The following is an 18,150-nucleotide window of genomic DNA, read 5'->3' as shown; positions in this document are numbered from 1 at the left end:
AAACTTATTTATTATGTTATCAAGAGAGTTTATTTTTCAAAGGTTGCATGAATGAGCAGATTTCAGAAAAACATATTATAATTTGCAGATATTTTGCAATGAACGATTGTGCAGTAAATTAGTAGCATTGCAAACAGGGTCTTCAAATTGATTTCTTCTTGTCAAAACTGTTTTTCATGTGCCATATTTGGTAAAAATAATAGCAATTTTTGATCAATTCTATGCATAAAGTGTCATAAATCATATCGAATAGCATTCCATCAAAGGGAATTGCTTTTACATGCATAAAATGCAATGGAAAATTCTTTTTCAAAATTCTATATATTTAAGCATTAAAATAATGAACAAACTGAAAAATAATTAAATTAAAATGAATAATCTTGAAGCTGTTAAATAATCCGATACTTGTGTATTTGGCAGTTTAAAGGTTATTTATGGGAAAACGGAATGCGGCAGTAGTTTTCTGATATGTTTTTGATGTCAAAGCGCAAAAAATCTAGGCAAGATATTTTACATTTGCTACATCAACCATATCTGGAACACTTGATTACTTTTAAACATCCTTTGCAGCAATTTGTAACTGTTAATCAGCGATCATTTTGCAATTGTTGGTACAAATGAATAATTAAATTTTGCTGACAAGCAATTCAATTTATAATCGTGAGTAGTTTATATGAGAAAAAGAAAACTATTTTCAGATAAAATTTTTTAAATAAATTTTAAAAGACCATTATAAAGTTTCCAATCGCGACTAGATTGAAAAGGTGCGTGATTTTGCAGAAAATTGAAAAGGCACTTTGATATAATGTAGACAAATGAAAGTTTACACGATTTTTTTTATAAAAAGGAAATAATGCGTGTTTCAATAATTTCAATAAAGTGATCATCCCAGAATTAGTCCCTTGTTTTGAAAAACTGTTTAAGGCAGTTGCCTGACATTTCTTTCATGGTGTCATTATTAATTCACAGACTGCCCATAATGGTGAAAAATTATTCAACAGAATCAGCCAAACATCGTAGCAGAATGTTCTTTAAAGCGGTCAGTATTTTCCTGTTTATAAAATTATTACTATTTTTAATTAAATTTTGATGGAAAAAGGAAACAATAATGCAGCCAAAAAAAGTTTTTCAAGTTTCAATGCACGTCCACTCACACAAGCATTAACTTTTACTGTAAATTATTCATTTGTAAGTGTTTTTTTGCAAGTTTTTGATTATCAGATTTGACATTTTTTGGTCAAATTTGCTTGACTTGTATTTGATTTTGTCAGGCTTATTATGATATGGCATGTACTTGTGATACTGTATCTCAAAAATGGCAAAATAATCTCAAGTGATTAAATTATAAAAACCATTTTCAAATGGAGTCCGCTGTTATTATTACTACTACTAATAATAATAATAATACAAATAACATTGTTATTCAATTTTGTAAAGTGTGAATTTTTATTGCTACATATTCAATTCAATAAACGTACATGAGTTGTTTTTTCTAATTCAGCCGTTTGTTGTTCAATTATTGGCAATATTTTAAAAATATTAAAAATGGCAAGAATTCACGTGATGAAAATTGTTTTTCCCTTTACTTCAATTGTTTTAAGTCTAAAAATAACAACTGAGACAGCCTTTTTTATGTACTGCCCTAAGAATCACGTTTGATCAATAAATTACTGCAGAACGATCTTGAACTTTATATCAAAACTATTTAGATAAACGCTTATTATTGCTTATTTCAAAGATATTTATCAGAACACTGTTTCAAAAATTGAAGATTGCTGAACATGATAGTAGCCGTTTAAAACTACTTGCGCAATGACATTGTCCTTATTAAAAGTTGAAAATTATTTTTTACACAAGCTTTTCTGTGTGAAAATTAGAACAACGAAATTCATAATAATACGCAAAATTCAACTATCACAATCAAGTACAAAATCAAGTATTTAATCATATTATGCAAATTTATTTTCAGAATATTTGCTCAGAAAAATTCGCAAACCTTAATGATCATATACTGATGAAACACAAGAAAAATTAATATACATCACTGTATAACAAGACAGCACAAGTTTGTAAAACTTGAATTGACAGTAATTCACATTTGCTATTCACTGTTTTAAACACATGAAAAATAATCAAGTTCAATTTTTTCAAAAGTATGAAAATCTGATTGCATATATTTATTATTGCCTATTGCATAAAAATATATGCATTTTATATTGTTTTTTATCTTGAATAATTTTATTTTATCAGAAATATAAGTGGGGAACACTAAGTGAATTTGCATTATGTGTATGACAACCCTCGCAGAATGCCAATTTTGATTTGTGCACTGCATATAACACACGAATTTATTAAAGTAAGAAAAAATTCAAAATTATTCATAACATCTTTTGAAATGACAATACAAAGCTGTAATTAATTTTATAGTTTCGTAAAAATTTGCCGCAGTACAATATCAGCAGCTGCCATTTTTTACACTTGCCCTGACTTTAATATAAATCAAATGTGGAAAACTTTACATTACGTAACAATAATATTTTGATTTTTAATAATCTTTTATGTGTATTTTGTAAAATACATTTTTCATAATGGGCAATTTATATTAGATTACTGATGTCTGTATGATTTGCCAGAGTGGAGTAGAGAAAGTACTTGTGCATTAGCCCCGTTGGTAACAGCAAATGATATTAGAATCGAATCACATTACAAACTGAACTATAGCAAATGGAATATTCATCGCTGATGAATAGTTGCAATGTTAATAATTGAGATTTATATTATGTATTGTTCTCGTCTATTTAATTTACAAGTTGTACAATAACTCAGTATTAAATAGACGTATATATTTGTACTTGCATTTATCATAATTAAAAAAAAATTATTCATTTGCACAGTTTTAAAATCATAGTTGATTACAGTAAGTCATAGAGCGTTAAAATTGTATGATGTAATTGAAAATTTTAATTTATGAAAGATAAGTACTGCAGCATATTATGTGCGGAATAATGCATCTAATATAACGGTACGTGTTTTTTTGAATTGTTTAGAACTATGCGGGATACTTATACTTTGAATTTATTTGTAACAAATGCTCATTGATAATAATTCAATATCTAAATTTAAAGTGTAAGTTTTTGAAATTGACGATTCCACATTTTATCGCGTTGTTTTCAAAACAGTAATGCAAGTTCATCAAAATTTTTCAACTGTTAGTTTCATTTCTGATTTGAAATAAATGGAAACATTCGTTTCATAAATAAAAGAGTAAACTCTTCTAAATATCTAAAATTTTGTTCATCATCATTGTGCAAAACAAGTACAAATTCCCAAACCGAATTGGAAAAGAAAATGCAACTATCTTTTTCCAGAGATGCTTTAATAGTTTATAATGGGAAATATTTTAAAATGCAGATAACCTAAGTTCTTCGTTGCTTTCGAACGTTACGCTTGGGGCAAGGACAGTACTGTGCATCTTTGCCAGGGCCGCCTGGTGGTCCTGGCGGTCCGGCTACACCAGGAAGTCCACTTTCACCAATTGCTCCTGGAGGACCTTGAGGTCCTGGTAGACCAACTGCACCGTTCTTTCCAGGAGATCCTGTCGTTCCAGAAAGACCTTGATGCCCTGGTGGACCTGCCGGACCTTCTGGTCCAGTGGGGCCTTTCTTTCCGCAAACAGCATCTTTGCCATTATCACCGGGACAGCCACTGGGTCCTCTTTCTCCTCGTGGACCAGGTTGTCCAATTGGACCAGGCGGTCCGGGAAGTCCATTTTTACCGTCAGCACCTTTTTCACCAGGTTTTCCTTTTGGTCCCTGAAGTAGCAAAAAAGGTAAACAGTTTCTTCATGATAGAATAACGTTGCGTTACATACCGGTGGTCCCATGGGTCCTTTTTGACCAGGAAATCCTTTATCCCCGGTTGGACAACTGCGACAAGTTTCCAATTCGGATAGATCCAATTCGGGAATAATTCCTGGCTTGCCAGGTTCACCCTTTTTGCCTTGCTTACCGTGCTCGCCGTTATGGCCAGCTCTACCAGGCGGACCCGGTGGTCCAGGAGGACAAGGGTTTTCCTCATTGCATTCGCATATTCCAGCAGTGACTTGACGTGCTTTGCGTGTTCGAGTTTCAATGGGCGCGATTTCAAAAATAGCTTCATCCGTTATAATCTAAATGCAAATAATGCATTTAGATTTTTTCAAAAGCAATGCAAAAAAAGTTGGAATACTTTGAAATTTTCCAATTCTTTTTCCAATCCACTTTGTATTGAAAAACCTTTTTGAAAAATAACTGGTACAGTGACAAAAATGGAAAACATGGCTAATATGCTGAGTGTAATGGATACGGTTGCCACGGCATCAGTGTAGGTCTTCATGATGAATAACCACGAATCACTGTATGTGTAAGAACTCCAAACCTTCAGCGTAACTTCCTCAGCTTGTGTGCAACGGTTCAAAATTGTTTGGCTTTAAATGAGCTGGTCGTGGTCTGATTGGAAACTAGATTGAAAGGAATCACTTGTCCATTGGCGACATTTGAATTTTTGTGTCGTGCCCAGAATGAAAAGAGCCAGAATCATTTGTAATACAAATGACATCAATCTGAAAAGTTCGTCTGACCTTGGAGGGTAAACGCCGGAATTTTATGCCATTATCAGTGTGGTTAGACTAGCTTATATATTTCCAGTATATTATTGAAAAGGCAGCATTTCCCAATTATAATATACGGTATCCCAGTGTAACATTTGATAATTTTACCACTACAATTATATTTCAGCAATGGTTGTTTTTTTTATTTTAATTAGAAATTTATAACAAACAAATGAAAATGACATTTAAATTGTAGTCATAAATTTCTGGCTAGTTTAGTATGGTTTGGAGACTGACGTAAAGATGTTTCATGGTTAGTGACGTGGGACGTAGTTATCAGAACGAAACAGCTCCTTTTTGGTGACCTTCAGGTTAAAGTCAGTTTAACTGACAATTAAATAGACCAATGCCAGTAAGATAAAAACAAACCAAGCTGATAAATACGTCTGGCCTTTAAAAGTTCAGTATTTTAGACAAAAAAGTATTAATTGAACAATTCGTACATAAATAGATATCTGCGTAAAAATGAAATATGCAAACGTGATCAAAACAAGTTCCAAAGAACCATTGGATATATGAAATGTATTTCGAATTACGTCGCTTCATCATGAAGTTTAATTTTATTTCATTTTCGTCATTTTATCAATTGCCTTTTTCATTTCTACCAACAATGCATTTTATTCTTTTATTTATTACCATTGTGAATACATCAGATTTTAATCAAGATAAAGTCTCGTTTAATGGAGTACATTTAGTGGTCTATTCGAATGCGAATAACCATCCAATGCAACGAACAATAAACGTGACCGTTCTTCCATAATACCTTCCATTATAAAAATTTGCATACAAATTATGTTCATGCAACACATTGGAAAATCATTTCTTTTCGGATGTAATTTTGCAAATGAAAATTTCCATTTAAATTTGCAAAATTATATTCTTCTGATATTTCACATATGCAAACAATTTTGTTTAAATATTTCTGGATTTTGTCACAAGCATCATTGAATCAATATACTGTGACCACAAGTTGTTTTTCAAAAATTGAAGTTCATAATGTAAAGTATTTCGAAATTATTTGAATCAATGAATTGCATTCCCAACTACAGTAAATTGAAATAACTTATTCAAACTGTATTATTGACTTTTTTTTTTAAAAATTGTTCTGCAAAATTTGTTCAAATTGCTTCGCATCTCTATTTTTAGAAATGTCAGAACTACTTTTTAGTTTTACTCATTTCAAAATTCACTGCACTTATTCAAATTAAGCAATTGTTAACGAAAATCAACAGTTTTATGAATAATCAAATGCATTTTAATTTTTTTTAAATAAACACTTTAAGAAGTAAAGCATCATCTGCTGTTTAGTACATTGGTATTATTTTTTTTTCAAATACGGTGAGATTGGGCATTTTGTCTGAGGTCTATTTCTGTTATTGTCAGGAACAATGATTTTTGTTCTTGTTTAAGAATAAAATTCCATTGTTACAATACTGTGCACCTATATTTCCAAAACATTGTTCAAAAAAACACATCTATCGTTATTATTCTTTCTTTTTCAAAATTTAGCAATTTTTCAATAAAATGGAACTAAAATGTATTTGTTTATTTTATAATGTATATCAATTATTAAAATTTTCATTATGCAATGTATAATAAATAATGCATCTGCATTCAAAAATGCTTGTTTATTCGAGTTGTACGTAATGCATTGTAATTTTGAAAGTGAAGTTAATAAATTATTGTCACATGTACTGATTTACTGATTCACTAGTTTAAGTAATTAATAGTGATTTAATAAATCTGTGTTTAATTAGTACAACGACCTTGAAGTGATGCAAAGTAATTTATCTAATCTGAAAAAATAGATCTCTACCGATTGTTCATTTTTCATGGAATGCTGTAAATCTAGTGCATTCTTGGACAAAAATAATTTTTCATTGGAAAAACTTGCACACACCTTTCTTTTGCCTGTTATTTTATTTTCTTTGTTTCTGAAAACAAACAACCACGTGCACAAATATATATATATATATATAAGTATATGATCCTGCATTATGTAACGAGGTGTTAAATAGGAAATTATACTCAAATATGCTATATCCGTTTTCAGAGAAATCTTGCAAAAGTTGCATGCAGCAATTGACAGATTTGATGTAAAAATTTTGCAGTGTTATCTGCTACATTATGCTTTTTTGTTCATTTTTCATTTGAAACAATATTTCATAACCATTCTTTTCTATGGCAAAGCATTTTCCATTTAAAACCAATAACCGTTAAAACACATGATTAGCTTATGTTTCTGTGTAGACAAACATACTCTGTTCACATACATTTTATGTTAATGTTTTTCTTTATTTCAAGAATCATTTACATTGCATGCAGAGGTAATTCTCAATAATGAATAAGAAATTCCACTTTATAGTATGTTTATAATATATTATTTTTAGGTTAAACAGTAATGTTGCTAAATGATTGATAAACTGATTTGAAAAGTATGTTTCAAAATTGTATCCATAATATTGCTCACAGATCCTAATTTGATTTATAAACTAATTTTAAAATTTAATCCTTATCACAAACAGTCTCACTGATCACAATTTTATAATGCAAAAAATGAAGTTCATTTAGCTAACAAGTGTCTGTTTTAGTAAATATATTATTAATTTGATACACAAACACAAGATGTGAATTTTATTTTGAATATACATTTATGTATTACGTGTATTGCAATTGCCACAAATAGTGCATTTGTTTACTATAATTTATTAAATTGGCAAGAATTTTCATTTAATGCGTATTGTACAATCCCACGATTCGAATGATGATATTTTTAGAAGCGTGCATTAATCTATTATCATTCTGCCAACGTTTGTAATTGATTTATTACCAGAGTTGCCGTTGTTTTTGTAACAAAAAATAAACAATCGATATTGTTATTATTCAGAGAATAATAGTCAATTATTTAGTTTAGTTTTAGAGAAGTTGTTGTACCAGTTTGCTCGTATTTGCCTGTTGTTCGATTGTATATTCAATAAAATATATTCACGATTGTGAAATTTTGTAAAAAAAAATTCTGATCTAACGCAAAAGAAGATTGTTATTTGCAGAATCTAATTGTCAATAATCAACTGTAGTACGATTGCCCTGCGAGTCTACTACACGTATTATTGCATTAAGCATTTAACGTATTTGTTTTTTAAATATAATTTTTCAAATACTAAAACGAAAAATTCATATTGTTGAAATTGTTATTATTTTTTTTGACTGATCTTGCATCAATTTCATTAAGTAAGAATTATTTTAAAATTTTGTGTTTTTACTTGAATATATTCATATTACAGTACTACATGTACAGTTGTGTGACGGTTATCCGTTTAAATTTTCAAAATTATGCAAAGTAAAATGAAAATAAAAGTAGAAATTGTAAAGTAAGTTATTTTAATCTTATCATTTGAAGATTGTTACTTTCTTTGAAATTTCTTGTCTTAAAATATACTTCATTATTTTTACATACAAACTGTTTTGAATGTATTTTCGTCATTATATTTTACTGATCTTGCATATAAAAAATTTTTTGCACAAGTTTTCTTACAATTGCTAAAACGCTTTTATTACTAGCGATTGTTTGTTTTTTAAATATATTTTTTATATTAATTATAACATTGTCAGTTTTTTTGTAAAGGTTGCTGAACCGTTATTTTTTAGTTATGAATACTAGACGGTTCATCGGAATTGCCATGTTTTAAACTGACTTTAGAAAATGTTCATTTTTGAATTATAAAAATGTCAATTGTCTAACACTATTGAAGATGCAAATTTTATTCTTCACTTTTGCTTTATCATTTCACTTAATATTGCAATGTTTGAATATAGATAATCTATATTTTATAAACATTGAATTTATAATTTACGCGCACGATGTGGGCATGGACAGTACTGAGCATCACTTCCAGGGGGGCCAGCATGACCAACTGGTCCTGCTACCCCTGGATTACCTTGCAAACCCATTGGACCAGGTGGGCCTCGTGGGCCTGGTGCACCTGGTGGACCGTTCTTTCCAGGTGATCCTGGTCTTCCATCTAAACCAGCAGGGCCAGCTTTTCCAGCGGGACCTGGTAATCCTTTTGGTCCTTTCTTCCCTTCAACTCCATCGTGCCCATAATTTCCAGCTTCTCCGGGGAGTCCAATCTGTCCAGGCTGTCCGGGTGGACCTTGAGCTCCTGGAAGTCCCATTGTACCCGGCCTTCCGTCTAATCCTGGGCGTCCTGGAATTCCTTTCGGTCCCTTAAAATTAACATTATTGAAACATGAAGAATATGCTATAGTTGATATGTTGTTTTACTGGTCGTCCACGCATGCCTCTTTGACCTGGAACACCTTTTTCACCAATTTCACAAGCTCTGCATCGGTGCTGTTGTATCGCCGATACTTCAGGTATAATTCCTGGAAGCCCTCGTTCTCCTTTAGCTCCTTTTCTTCCATGTTCACCATTAAGACCAGGAGCACCAGGACGACCCGGAGGCCCCCTTGGACAAAAGTTTTCTTCGTGACATTCACAAATTCCAAAATCAGCTCTACGGCTTTTGCGCACTTTCATGATTTCAGTATCTACTTCTGCAGCAACAGAAAACGCTTCATCTGTCAGTCCCTAATAACATAAAAATACAAATTAAAAAAACATCACATTGCAAATGAACCCTTTTTATTAAAACAGTATGCTTTATTTTAAAGTAAAAAGATTTACTTTTTTCTGTTTTGAAATATGTTCTTAACTACCAGCATATAGTTCAAAGGGTATAATTAAAAAATAACAACTGTCTGTAACAATTTGTCAGTCAATACAGTGAAACATATTTATTAAGAATAGAATAGAGGGAAAAATGGGGGAAAATTCAATAGTGTAAAATAAAAATTTTCTTTTAATTTCAAAGTAGACTTTCATTTGCACGTTAAAATTTACTGGTTTGTTTTCATTTATCTACTCGATGTTTTTTTTCTGTTAGAAAAATTTCGAGTTTAAATAACCTTTTATTACAATATGGCAAGTATAAATTACATTTGAATATTTTTCATAGCAGCAAATGTGCTTACTCGAAAATTGTCCAATTCTTTTTCCAAGTTGCTTTTCAAATTGTTACCTTTTTGAAAAATCATCGGTACAGTAATCAAAGTAGCCAAAATGGAAAAGACGCTGAGCGTAATTGCCACAGTGGCGGCAAAGTCGGTTCCGGTGGGCATTGGTAGAAGCAAATTAATTGAAATAAGCCGATTTTTAACTTTGTCAAGCCGTATGAAGCGTTTTCGCTTATTTTTAAATCTTCTTTATGCTCCAGTTGTTCATTGCTGTTAATTTTCCAGTTTACAACAAACAAGTTGCTGCTTTTGGGGAAGTTCAAGAAAAACAAACGATTGCTTTTTTGACGATGATTTTGTTAATTTATTAGCGTTTTATCAAAAGTATACGCGAGCAACAATTCTGCAGATAAACATGAATCATTCACTTCACAGATCATCAATTTCAGTCATTCGAACCAGACTGAACAACCAATCTTTCATGGCAATGAAATGTTTTTTTTTCCAAATTCACGGTGACTGCATAATAAATAATAGCATAGGTTTATTTGAATTTTTGTTTCTTCTTCTTTTTTTTCTACGGTTGCATATATCTTGTTTTAAATGACATTAAATTAGAATTTTTTCAATTTAAATTCTTATTTGGTTAAGAACGGATTCGAATGAATATATAACATTTATTAGTGTTCAAACTCTAATCTTCGTATTAATTTAAATTTTAATATTATTAAAAATACTTATTCGTAAACAAATGACAATGGACGATGAAACAATTCAGACCGACCGACTGTGCATGTTGTAGACTAATGATTCGAATATACAATTTAAATATGTCGTGGTTTTTGTAGTTTATTCAATAAATTTTCTAATTATTTACTTTCATTTATTTTTGTCATTGGAAACGTGGAATGTCCACTGGGCACTGTTCTTTGAAATGTAAATAAAATATTTTTTCCCCTTTTACAGCTGACAATAATTGGAAAAGTTTTATTATTGTGGCTCTTATGTGGACTGTAAAATAAGCGATGTAGCAAAATGTTCTAATCAAAGATGTAAAGTAATTGATTATAATCAATTAATTAACATAATGTGAAGTGATCGCTCAGTTGTGTACAGTATGTAAATACTTCAACTATGCGTTTGTTTAAACTGAATCCTTTTAATGGTAGTTTTTCTACACATGTAGAACTGTCTTTCTATAACTGACTGTGCTTGGTTATCTGCATTGCTTTTAGTTCATTCAAGAAATTACTTTACATTAATGTTAAATTTCAAATAAAATTACGTCTTCAAATATCAATTCAGCCTTGGTCAGTGGATGTATTGTTTTATTTATTAATTTTATTTCAGTACATATACTTTAACCTGAAAATTTTATTTAACCAAAAAGTAATATTGAATTGAATATTTCTGAATTGTTTACGGCAAAAAGATTTGCAATCTGTAAATAGAAGCTACATTATGACGTATATCATGGGATTGTTAGAGCATGTTATCGAGCAAACATTCTGCTAGCTATATATACCAGCACTGTTTCCATTATTCTTATACCTACCAATTTTTGCACATGCTCTTTAGTGTAAATTTCAAACAGTTCTTATTTTTTCTTAATCTTTGCAACATTCTGCTAAATGAAGGCGGTAAAAAAACGATTTTGACTTCCTTTATGACATATTCTCTTCTGCGTGTGATGATAAATATGCAAATATCTGCTTAGAATTCTATTTTTCAATAAAACAATACCGTAAAGCCACTGCAAATCGAGTAAAATATTTGAAAACTACTCGATAACTCTTTATTTTGAATCGCTCTGTTAATCACATTTCACTGGCATATCTTTACCATTAATATTTGTATGATCTAATGAATATCATTGTGACAATAGCGGTATATTGTATTTGAAGGAAAACTTCACAATGATAATTGCATCTATTTCAGATACTTGCATAAAACACGAACAGTGTGTCGATAGTGATGCTGTTTGTGTAAAAAGACATTGCGTGGCAGCAGAAGCAATGGGTATTCAATGCCACACGGCAGCTAAATGTCGCAAACCAAAGGATGGTTTGATAAATAACAGTCGATTTTGCAAAAATCATGAATGTTATCAGTTGAAAAGTAAGAAATAATGCATTTCAAATGCCAGCACTAATATGAATGCTTAGTTATTTAGAGATAAAAAGATGAGATTTTAAAAAGTTTCAAAATAAATGTTGAACCGCTTTTTAAGCATCTTTATTATTTATTATGTGTGCTATTTGAATTACAAATAAAATTACATTTTTTATTTCAACAAACGTACGATTTTTTTATCATGAACTGAAAGTATTTATACTTTCTTAAGGAATTTCAAACTCAAGCGTATGCCACAATCAGAAGCATTGTTCAGGCCAGTCGATGTGTTTGACAAATGTCTGTGTTCCAGTACAGCCGACATCGTATACTTGTAAAACCCAAGCGCAGTGTCGATTTGGAGAAATTTGCAAATTTGAATTATGCTTTGAACCAGTTAACATTCTGCGGGTAAACATTTATATACAGTGCTTGAGACATGATGAATTTATGGTTTACGTGAAACATTGCATAAAACCAGCGTGGTGCTTTTGTACAAATTATGAAATTCAATATTTCTCTAATTGTTTTAATTTTTTTTGCTTAGATGCGTATTTTTTTAATTTAATTACATTGCTTATACCAAATGCAGGACCTCAGTGCTTTTGTAAGAAATATTTATAATTATTTAAAATAGTAAGAATTAATAGCAACGCATGCAAAAATGATTTTCAAAATTGCTTTCAGGAAAATGAGATTGACGGAGAAGATTTAGTTGCAACAAAAGATGACAATGATTTATGAATGCATGCGATAATTTGCTTTTATGCTCAATACATGAGTAATTTTATAGTAAAATATTGCCATTTCTGATTTAACGCTTTCTTCAATAAGTAAAAAATTTTTCCACTAATGTAGATATTGGTCTAACTCGGGCTAAATTTTTATTGCATTTTTTCACTGATAATTCGAACCGTTATTTTATTGCACGTTAATGGTTATCCTTTTCAAACTCGTCATTGATTCAAACTTTTCCGTTGTGATTACCTGCAACATTTTCCTTTCATCGATGTAAATATTTCCATCTACCATTTATGTAACTTTAGCTAGCAGTGGAATTTTTACTATTATTATATTTTATTTACTTCACTGTTATCACAATTCATGAAGTTCTATCATACGTAGAAATAATATTTTTTTAATATATTACGTATATTTCATTTTATACTTTTTAATGATAAGCATTTTCAAAAACAATTTTTATTATTTTCTATTTTATTCTACCACAATGAAGTTATATTAAACGTGACACTAAGAACTTAATAAAAACAACAACAACAACAACAACAGTAAACAGCACGTCAGTGAACAATATTAACAAAGAGAAATTGACAAAAAATGATAAAAGAAAACAACACAAGGATAATATAAATCGATCACTAGCAAAGCCCCATTAAATCAGCTCAGGCGTTATCTACATGGAAGCTTCAAGCAATTGCTTCTTTGTACTGCTCTCACATATTTTACCAGTTCAGCGTTATACAGTAAAATACCGAATAATAAAGGAAATTGTTTTGGAAAATAGTTATCAGTGAAAAACAAAATTTACAACAAATAATATGCATATATATTTATGTAAATGCATCGTTCGACAAGAATAAACAATGTAAACATAATAGTATCATTTCTCGATTGCAAAGTAGAAGATTTTTAGCATTCACGCTAAAACTAGAAACGTATGTATACGCTATCATTCAGCGTTTGCAACATTGAACTTTTCTTCCAACTACTGCAGCTGGTGGCAATTTGTCATTTGTTCATTTTTCCTTTGTACTAAAATCGCTTTTAGCAATTCATGCGATGCGATGGGAAACGCGAAAAATATCTGACAATGGCAATTCACCGTATTCATAAAACTTCAAACATGGCGAACAAACTGATGCTTTGTCTGACGAGCAGAAAAATTTGTTACTTGGCATTTACTTGAACAGTATTTAAGTCTCTAACAAATGAAAATTTTTTTTGCCTGTTCTATGTGGTATTCTCGCTGTGGCTGATGTGTCCGAATTGCACCTTCTAACATACCGTGCAGATGGTTCATCTCTTGTTTATGCAATGTACCGTAAGGGTCCGCACTAAAATAAAAGTGAATTTTGGAGAAGATATTAAATTTAAATCTGAGTAATGAAAACCACTATACAGCCGACCCTTCGTCGTTGGACAATCATATTGTAACAGTCTTATCAATTTCAACAACCTGAGTATCAATAATCTACCGTATGAGGATATATATTTTTAGAAAAGGTCGCTGGCGAGATTGCGGAATGTCGTGTTGTCGTGGCGTATTCTTTGCCTTCGTGCGCGCTGTTGCTTGTGCATTTTATTGCTGAGTGAATGAAACTTTACTCGGTCGAATGTAAGCACTGACAAATCACTGTTCTCCCGGACTGCATTAATTAATGCATGATAGCATAGCCTACGGAATGAAGCTGGCCGTTGTACAGAAGAAATATTGGTGACTTGAAAAAGAATATGCTTAATGTACAGCATATTATCCTTTATATGAAGAATTAATTTGTTTCGGAATATGATAAACAACGCTTCAATGACGTAATATGGACACATTTGGTAGTGATAACCGTCATCCGTCATAAAGATCATCAGAATAACTGCTCAGCATATACAAGCGAGAAATCGGGTAACGAGAAGACTCACAACAGAAATGACGACAGTTCCAAAGGTGTATGATGAAGCCAATTTTATAAAGAAGAATTGAAGGCCGTAATATGGATAGGTGTGAACGTGACAACTGTGATGCATCAGATGAATCACATGAATGAATGTCTGCACGGAGAACGCAGCCTGATGATCACAGCAGTTTGAAAGAAGAGAAACTGCTCAGAAATGACGACAGTCCCAACGATGTATGATCATCATATCTCCGCCGGATCCGCGATACAGCCAATTTAACAGCGTATCCGGTGTGTTCCGTGTTATTAAGCATTAGATTACCTTTGTGCAAGTCATGGAAGAATGTATTGTTGTTCCGTGGACGGAACAACAGAGCGATAATTCGAATTTATCCGAAAGATCACGCAAAGAGCTGTGCTGTAGATGAGCACCTGGCATTCCAAGTGGAAAATGAGCAATTTTGAAGAAACGCCACTTCCAATACAACATGTCAACGATAGCGGGGTACAATGATGAAGCCTCCACCTCATCCACCGACTCCTCTGCTTCTGTCGAGTTCCCGGGTTTCAGTCGTGTACGGTCTTCAATGTACCGAAACTCTGGCAGAAATTCTTTCAATATACTGAACAGCTTTTTTGATTATAAACATCATGTGATTTAATGTTGTGGTGAATATTTCAGCTGTATGGGTACAATGGAGCTGTTTCAGGAAGCTTCCTTGTACATAATGACAGCACTGATTAAACATAGCCTCCCAAGTTTTGGATTTATATATTTTTGGTTATTTGTTTTCTTCATTTCCTGTCGATTCTTCTTTGCTGTTATTGTTCACTGATATATGTTGTTTATTGTTGTTGTTGAATAATGAAAAATAAAAATTATTTTGTTTACTATTTTTTGTGATTTTGCGGTGTTGTTAATTTCGACTTTGATATAATATTATTTTGCACTATAACGTATACGTTTTTGAAAATACTTTTCAGGGAGAAGTATTTAATTCACAACAAATATTAGGTACATATACAGGTGGTTCATTCAAAAAAAACATGTTGAAGCAAAAATTGAAATTTCTCGATTGCTAACATAGAACATATTTGCAACAGCGTTAAAATTTGATATATGTGCGGATGCTGGCATTTTGTAGTTGACACTGCCAATTCTTTCTGACTACTGCAGCTGTGGGCAATTCGTCATATGTCCATTTTCCCTTTGTACTAAAATCGCTTTTAGCAATTCATGCGATGGGATGGGAAACGCGATAATTTCTGACAATGGCCAAATCACCATATTCATAAAACTTGAAACATTCCCAACAAACAGATACTTTGTCTGACGAGCAGAAAAATTTGTTACTTGGCATTTACTTGAACAGTATTTAAGTCTCTAACAAATGAAAATTTTCTTTGCCTGTTCTATTTGGTATTCTCGTTGTGGCTGATATGTCTGAATTGCACCTTCTAACATACCGTGGAGATGGTTCATCACTTGTTTATGCAATGTAACGTAAGGGTCCGCACTAAAATGAAAGTGAATTTTGGAGAAGATATTAAATTTAAATCTGAATAATGAAAACCACTATACAGCCGACCCTTCGTCGTTGGACAATCATATTGTAACAGTCTTATCAATTTCAACAACCTGAGTATCAATAATCTACCGTAAGAGGATATATATTTTTAGAGAAGGTCGCTGGCGAGATTGCGGAATGTCGTGTTGTCGTGGCGTATTCTTTGCTTTCGTCGGCGCTGTTGCTTGTGCATTTTATTGCTGAGTAAATGAAACTTTACTCGGTCGAATGTAAGCACTGACAAATCACTGTTCTCCCGGACCGCATTAATTAATGAATGAAAGCATAGCCTACGGAATGGAGCTGGCCGTTGTACAGAAGAAATATTGGTGACTTGAAAAAGAATATGCTTAATGTACAGCATATTATCCTATATATGAAGAATTAATTTGTTTCGGAATATGATAAACAACGCTTCAATGACGTAATATGGACACATTTGGTAGTGATAACCGTCATCCGTCATAAAGATCATCAGAATAACTGCTCAGCATATACAAGCGAGAAATCGGGTAACGAGAAGACGCACAGCAGAAATGACGACAATTCCAAAGGTGTATGATGAAGGCAATTTTATAAAGAAGAATTGAAGGCCGTAATATGGATAGGTGTGAACGTGACAACTGTGATGCATCAGATGAATCACATGAATGAATGTCTGCACGGAGAACGCAGCCTGATGATCACAGCAGTTTGAAAGAAGAGAAACTGCTCAGAAATGACGACAGTCCCAACGATGTATGATCATCATATCTCCGCCGGATCCGCGATACAGCCAATTTAACAGCGTATCCGGTGTGTTCCGTGTTATTAAGCATTAGATTACCTTTGTGCAAGTCATGGAAGAATGTATTGTTGTTCCGTGGACGGAACAACAGAGCGATAATTCGAATTTATCCGAAAGATCACGCAAAGAGCTGTGCTGTAGATGAGCACCTGGCATTCCAAGTGGAAAATGAGCAATTTTGAAGAAACGATACTTCCAATACAACATGTCAACGATAGCGGGGTACAATGATGAAGCCTCCACCTCATCCACCGACTCCTCTGCTTCTGGCGAGTTCCCGGTTTTCAGTCGTGTACGGTCTTCAATGTACCGAAACTCTGTCAGAAATTTCGTCAATATTCTGAACAGCTTTTTTGATTAAAAACATCATGTGATTTAATGTTGTGGTGAATATTTCAGCGGTATGAGTACAATGGAGTTGTTCCATGAAGCTTCAATGTGCCTTACGCCTGAGTTGATTTAATGCGGCTTTCGAATTGGTAGATTTATGTAATATTTGAATGTTTTACTTTTTTTATTTTTCGTCGATTTCTCTTTGCTAATATTGTGTACTGATATATGTTGCTTACTGCTATTGTTGTTGAATAGCTAAAAATAAAAATCACCCCGTTACTAATGTTTGTGTTGTTTGTGCTGAGTTTCTGCTCTCACGTTGTTTACCAATTCAATGTTGTACAGTAAAATACAGAATAATCAATAAATTGTTTTGGAAAATGGTTATCAGTGAAAAATGTAAAATTCACAGCACATAATATGCAAATATATTTATATAAATGCCTCATTGAGAAAGAATAAACATTGTAAACATAATAGTATCATTTCTCGATTGCAAAGTAAAATATTTTTAGCATTCACACTAAAATTAGAAACGTATGTATACGCTATCATTCAGCATTTGCAACATTGAACTTTTTTTCCAACTACTGCAGCTGTTGGCAATTTGTCATTTGTTCATTTTTCCTTTGTACTAAAATCGCTTTTAGCAATTCATGCGATGCGTTGGGAAACGCGAAAAATATCTGACAACGGCCATTCACCGTATACATAAAACTTCTTAACATTTCACACTACCTAAGCAAAGCACAAATTCAAGGAATATTACTGCTAATTTGGAATTTTTACAATGCTGCAGGCAGACGCTTAAGTAAAGCACCTTGAAAGCGGGAAGAAAGCGATGGACATAATCAAGCAGTAAAGCTGTTAAATCTGCTTCAAATTCACTCTGCAGCGGACGTCACATTCTTTGATGTCAGCATTTGTGCGCCATTTGTGTGTGATTAATTTTTTTCTGTCAGTATGGACGAAAAGCATTGGTGTTACAATGAATATCACAAGTTGATCTTCAACTGTTGATAAAATAAGAAATGAAAACTTAATTTTGCAAAGTTA

The 18,150-nt window shown here is 32.2% G+C and overlaps 5 protein-coding genes across 5 annotated transcripts; 1 reads left to right on the top strand and 4 right to left on the bottom strand.

Moving 5' to 3' along the window:
* Positions 1–3,416: 3,416 nt before the first annotated feature.
* Tsp_10328 (cuticle collagen 34) lies at positions 3,417–4,425 on the bottom strand. The gene is made up of 3 exons (XM_003372523.1): positions 4,228–4,425; positions 3,872–4,168; positions 3,417–3,812 (listed from the first exon to the last, which is right to left on the bottom strand). Exons 1-3 carry the CDS (start codon positions 4,372–4,374, stop codon positions 3,417–3,419), a joined length of 840 nt encoding a protein of 279 aa, XP_003372571.1. The 5' UTR covers positions 4,375–4,425.
* Positions 4,426–8,491: 4,066 nt separating this feature from the next.
* Tsp_10327 (cuticle collagen 7) lies at positions 8,492–9,829 on the bottom strand. Its single transcript, XM_003372522.1, has 3 exons — positions 9,683–9,829; positions 8,934–9,239; positions 8,492–8,875 (listed from the first exon to the last, which is right to left on the bottom strand). The coding sequence occupies exons 1-3, from the start codon at positions 9,827–9,829 to the stop codon at positions 8,492–8,494; spliced, it is 837 nt and encodes a 278-aa protein (XP_003372570.1).
* Positions 9,830–11,580: 1,751 nt separating this feature from the next.
* Tsp_10326 (conserved hypothetical protein) lies at positions 11,581–12,520 on the top strand. Its single transcript, XM_003372521.1, has 3 exons — positions 11,581–11,782; positions 12,009–12,187; positions 12,464–12,520. The coding sequence occupies exons 1-3, from the start codon at positions 11,581–11,583 to the stop codon at positions 12,518–12,520; spliced, it is 438 nt and encodes a 145-aa protein (XP_003372569.1).
* A 1,198-nt stretch (positions 12,521–13,718) lies between these two features.
* Positions 13,719–14,720, bottom strand: Tsp_10325 (hypothetical protein). The gene is made up of 5 exons (XM_003372520.1): positions 14,612–14,720; positions 14,387–14,578; positions 14,152–14,235; positions 13,993–14,080; positions 13,719–13,851 (listed from the first exon to the last, which is right to left on the bottom strand). The coding sequence occupies exons 1-5, from the start codon at positions 14,718–14,720 to the stop codon at positions 13,719–13,721; spliced, it is 606 nt and encodes a 201-aa protein (XP_003372568.1).
* A 2,071-nt stretch (positions 14,721–16,791) lies between these two features.
* On the bottom strand, positions 16,792–17,188 carry Tsp_10324 (hypothetical protein). Its single transcript, XM_003372519.1, has 2 exons — positions 17,127–17,188; positions 16,792–17,101 (listed from the first exon to the last, which is right to left on the bottom strand). The coding sequence occupies exons 1-2, from the start codon at positions 17,186–17,188 to the stop codon at positions 16,792–16,794; spliced, it is 372 nt and encodes a 123-aa protein (XP_003372567.1).
* Positions 17,189–18,150: the final 962 nt, after the last annotated feature.

The sequence above is a fragment of the Trichinella spiralis genome, assembly GCF_000181795.1.
Source record: "Trichinella spiralis strain ISS 195 chromosome Unknown Scfld9, whole genome shotgun sequence".
NCBI classification, from domain to species: Eukaryota; Metazoa; Nematoda; class Enoplea; order Trichinellida; family Trichinellidae; genus Trichinella; species Trichinella spiralis.
The sequence above is the reverse complement of the archived record's forward strand: the minus strand, read 5'-3'. Positions and strand labels throughout refer to the sequence as shown.